Raw genomic sequence first — 5,295 nt, 5'->3', positions numbered from 1 at the left:
TTCTTGATGGATGTTAAATCCGCTTTTCTGAATGGAGATTTAGATGAGGAAGTTTATGTTGAGCAGCCTCCTGGTTTTGTGATTCAGGGACATGACACCCATGTGTATCTTCTAAAGAAGGCTCTTTATGGTCTCCACAAGCCCCCTCATGCTTGATATCAGAAGATTGATGCCTTCTTATTATCTCTTGGCTTTGAGAAGGCATACGTTGAGAACAATCTCTATGTGCTTCTTTCTGATGGGGGTATTTGTGTCATTGTTTTGTATGTTGATGCCCTCATTCTTTCTGGCTCAAATACTGAGTTGGTCACATAGGTTCAGCCCAAGCTTTGAGAGATATTTAAGATGAATAATCTTGGCCTTCTTCATTGTTTTCTTGGACTGGAGGTTTGGCAAGAAGATGAATGTATCTTCATTTCTCAGCAGCAGAATGTGAAGAAGCTACTCTCACTTTATGGGTTGTCACACTATACACCTTGCTTTTGTCCCATGGATCCCAATGCCAAGTTATCCAAGGAGAATGATACACCCTTGGTGGATTCCACAAAATACCGGTAGACTGTTGGCTTATTACTACTTTACCTTGCCAACACTCGTCGAGATATTTCATGTGCTATGAGTGTTCTCAGCCTGTTCGCATCAGCCACTCGAAGGTCTCATTTTTGGCAGGCATCGTTGAGAGTTCTTCGATGTCTTCAAGGTACTTCAGATTATGGCATCACCTATTGCAGTGAATCTGATTTGGTTGGTTTCACAAATTCTGATTGGGCAGGCTGCATTGATACTCGGAGGTCTACATCTAGATATTGCTTCATGCTTTGTACTGGATTAGTTTCTTGGAAGTCTCAAAGTAGAGGACTGTTTTTGCTTCTTCCACACCGAGGTTAAGTACAAATCCTACCTTCTCTCCTCCACTGAGGCACTTAGGATTCATCACATTTTGGAGCATTTGGGTTGTGCTAACACTTCCCTAGTTACCATCTTCTTGGATTCTCAGAGTGTTATTGCTCTAGCTTAGAATCCTGTGATATGGGGATGATCCAAGCATATTGAGGTGCATTATCATTTTGTATGTGATTGGATCGAGTTGGGACTTCTTCAGCTGGCCTACTGTTCTGTGGCTGATCTCTTCACCAAACCACTTTCGAGAGCTATTTTGGAGGTGTTACTTCAGCGTGATGGTATTGGACTGCCCCTTTGGTGGTGGTGAAAAGGAGGTGTTGGAATATATCATCTCTAGAGGGTCTACATCACCTTTTTTTCATGCTTGTACTAGTCAATTTTTTGGACCCTGCATTGACATATTTAGCATATATTATTTGGGATTTTTCTACCATTTTTAGGCATTTTATAGCATTTTATGCTATTGGTGTCGGCCTCCTACTATAGCTGGTCAACTAGCTCTCTGGAGGGATATATAAGGGTTTTCACCCTTCCCCTTACTTTTCATCTCATTCTTGCATATCTACTGGAGGTCATTGGTTGTAGCAACAGTCTCTTATGCTTGTAAGCACCTACGAGCTTCTCTCGTGCTCATTTTCAGCAATAACCAATTGTTTCTAGCCTTCTACAATTTGTGCTTTGGGCCTACAACTTGTGATGCTCTTTCTTTTAAAGAAATTATCATTTATAATAATCATCTTTTGAAAAGAAGCAATTTTGTGCAAGTGATGGAACTCAAGAACCAAGTTATGTTGGGAAGTGGACTTCCTAAAGAAGAATAGAATAAACATTGGGATACTAGCCATATTAGAATGCATATAAAAGTAGAGGAGAGTTTTCAGTAGGTCTAAATGCTCTCTCCATTAAAACAGAAACATGTTTTCTAGTAGATGGAAAGGATGTACAAAGCCACATCAGAAACATGTTTTCTAGTAGATGGAAAGGATGTACAAAGCCACATCAGAATACATCTATAGGTAGTAGAGAGTTTTCAATAGGTGTAAACCCTTTCACCATTTAAAAAAGAAAACAAGATGGAAAGGATGTACTTTGTAGGCAAAGCTTGAAGACATGTGATTCTTTTTTTTTAATTTTGTTTTTTAAAGTTTGGCGTTAGAAGCGGGCTTAGTACCCATGGGACCCCCCAAAGCAGGGACAAGGCTTCAACGGAACACAAGGGCAAGACATCACTCGGGGTAGCCAGCAGGGTTCGAACCCACAACCAGGGTTTTGACAACGAAACGCCTTAACGACTGAGCTACCGCGCCCGATGATAAGACATGTGATTCTTTAGGGCCTTTTCTCGCGTGAGTTTAATTAACTAGGCCAAGGACATTAAATGCACCTTTATTGCCGAGGGAGTCTAGTATCCTCACAAGTGCATGGCCAAGTTTTCTTTGTCAAATTTTAACTACATAGTTACAAAGCCCACGGCCAAGTTGCTTTTAATGTCGTTGGTGAAGTTAACTGGGCTCCTGGGAAAGCCCTCTTACTTAAGGACTCTTCCCAAATAGCATCGCACGCTTTTTTTTATGTAGCATTTAATTGCTGTCCGTATAATTTTTTATTAAATAGTATATGAGGCAACGATGGCGTGGTAGCCAAACAAATGGAAGGGGAGATGGCCAAGTTGCACCAATGGAAAGGAGATGGCCAACATGCAGTTGGCAAAATCTGATTGAGCTGGTGGGAAGGCTCTGTTATATACAGCTTCATTCTCTGCGACAGATACCGCCCCTTTCTCTTCGTGCCCTGTAGAGGAAGACGAGACAATCATGCCTCTCTCAAAGGGATCGACGTTGGTTGTATTGTTGGGCCTCCTCCTCTCGCAAACAACATGCTTGCTTGCCTCTCGCCCTCGCCTACCCCCACCTGCTGCTGCAAGGGAGAATTGCACCCACCTCTCCGAGCTATCAGAGGGGCCTTACTGGGTGGAAGAAAATCTCCAAACCTCTAACGTGAGATCGAACCTTTCATACGGTGTCCCCCTCAACATCACGTTCAAAACCGTGAACGGTGCCCAAGCCTCACGCTCCAGCCTGTGTGTGCCCATCCAGAAGGTCCGGATCGATCTCTGGCAGTGTAGATATGATGGCCTCTACAGCGACGAAGAAGAAGAGTCTACCGAGGGTGAGACATGGCTCCGAGGCTATCAATGCACTAACTCCACAGGCTACGCCACCTTCTACACCATCTATCCTGGTAAGTTAATTAAACTACTTGAGTTAAAGAGATGGAGGTTTAAAGAACTACGAAAGTTAAAGGTAGGATGAACCTTAGGAAAAGGTAGGATGAACCCAGCAATATATAAAGTTTGGCACTCCATCAGAGCTCTTATCATCTCTGAACTTTGGAGGTGGAGGTGTAGGAATGCAGTAGCACATTATGGCCTTAGCAAAGGCACATTCTCTCACTAAGAAGGTATAAGGATCTCATTGCTCAAGCCTGCAAGCTAGCCATCAGAAATGGTGGCTCCATTAGGAGTTTAGCTGCCAAGCTTAAGATATAACCTTTGGGTGATGTATCTCTTTTTGATACTAATATAATAATAACCTCTTTGCATTTAAAAAAAAGGTTCAACGAAACAAAAAGCATTATTTGCTTAAGGTCCTCGCTCTTGTGTTTAATTAATTAACCATGAAAACAACATTTAGGGGACATAAATCCCTCCTCCCTTCCTTTTTGGCCTTCTAGCTAGCCACGTAGCTATTTTTCTCTTTTTAACAATTTTATTAGCGTTTTAGCCTCCTTTTCCTTTTGGCTTAGGGCTGAGTGGTTAAACACTTGACTTGATTGGGCATGGATTGCAATTTAGTTCTCAATAGAACACCCTTTTATGTGTCACCACCTTTGATGTCACGACTAATAAACCTTCGATGTCACCACTAATAGAACACCCTTTGATGTCACCACTAATAAACCTCATCCCGTGAAATAAACCTTTGATGTCACCACGAACCTTTGATGTCATCACTAATAAATTAACCTCATCCCGTGAGGTGGTTATTTTCCTACGTTTCAGGTTGGTATAGAGGCCGGACTGCACACGTACACGTGAGGGTGCGCATCTACGAAGCGCATGGCAGCGCGACCTCATACGACGACACCACACAGCTCTACTTCGACGATGGAATCAGCGAGGCCATATACCTGAACGTGTATCCTTACAACAGCAGGCTAGGCGTGCGGGACACGTTCAACAGCAACGATTCCTTGTTCAGAAGCAGCAACATCATCACTCTGGTTGGCAGCTACAACGACACCAATGGTTATAGCAGCAGCGTTGAGTTCAGTCTGCCCTTCTCCGGCAGCTTCTCGCAATCCATTGTAGCCAATGGTAGTAACAGCAGCGCCAATTAATCATTTGTAAACATACATCTAGCTTCGGCGGTGGTTTCTGTGCAGTTTCCTCTTAAATTATCCTATCGGCTTGACGCCAATTAAATCATTTGTAAACATACATCTAGCTTGGGCTATGTGTCAAAGTGGATGGTTTTAGTGAATATATCTACCTTACTGGCCTAATTAGTTGAATACCCACAAACTCTTATGCCACATGCCTGTATTTGTGAATGCCGATTTAAATCTCTGTTATCTATACAGGATTAAGGAGAACCCCACCTCCCTCCACGTGGGCAAAGGAGGTGGGACTATTTCAAAATAACCACTCCTCCTGCAAGCTTGAGGAGGAGCCAAATCTCACATCTTCCAATGCAATTTTGAATTTGAATCTAAGAAGATCTCATCTCACATCTTTCAATGAAATCTTTGTATACATGCTTACATACCTATAGATACACACACTTATATATATTATGTATGTATGTGTATCTATAGGTATGTAAGCATGTATATATAAATAGTTGCATGTGCATGTGTGTGTGTGAGAGAGAGAGAGAGATTACATGTAAGATGCATTTATTTGAGAGTGAGCACACCTCACCACTCATCCCTACCATTAAAATTCAATTAATTAAAACTATATATATGTGTGTAAATCTATTTAAGTGTGTGTGTGTGTGTGAGAGAGAGAGAGAGAGAGAGAGAGAGAGAGTTTCTATGTGAGAGAGTGTGCATGAGGACAGAGAGAGTGTGTGTGTGTGCATGAGAGAGAGAGAGAGAGAGGCTGAGAATTTCTATGTAGGAGATAGTTTGTGTGGGAGGAGATAGTGTGTGTTTTCATTAGTGTATGTGCGGTGTGTATATGTGTGTGTGTGTGAGAGAGAGAGAGAGAGAGAGAGACGACAGATAATTTCTACGTAGGAGATAGTTTATGTAGGAGGAGAGAGTGTGCGTTTAGATTAGTGTATGTGCGGTGTGTACATGTGTGTGTGTGTGTGTGTGTGTGTGTGG

At 42.3% G+C, this 5,295-nt stretch overlaps 1 protein-coding gene across 1 annotated transcript; it reads left to right on the top strand.

Annotated features, from left to right (window-relative positions):
- Positions 1-2,717: 2,717 nt before the first annotated feature.
- LOC147603194 (uncharacterized) lies at positions 2,718-4,302 on the top strand. Its single transcript, XM_086796706.1, has 2 exons — positions 2,718-3,144; positions 3,965-4,302. Exons 1-2 carry the CDS (start codon positions 2,718-2,720, stop codon positions 4,300-4,302), a joined length of 765 nt encoding a protein of 254 aa, XP_086652832.1.
- The last annotated feature ends 993 nt before the right edge of the window (positions 4,303-5,295 follow it).

Source organism: Cibotium barometz, chromosome 64 (assembly GCF_041138505.1).
Source record: "Cibotium barometz isolate CiBa-2024 chromosome 64, ASM4113850v1, whole genome shotgun sequence".
NCBI classification, from domain to species: domain Eukaryota; kingdom Viridiplantae; phylum Streptophyta; class Polypodiopsida; order Cyatheales; family Cibotiaceae; genus Cibotium; species Cibotium barometz.
Note: the sequence above shows the minus strand (reverse complement) of the source record. Positions and strands in the feature narration are given on the sequence as shown.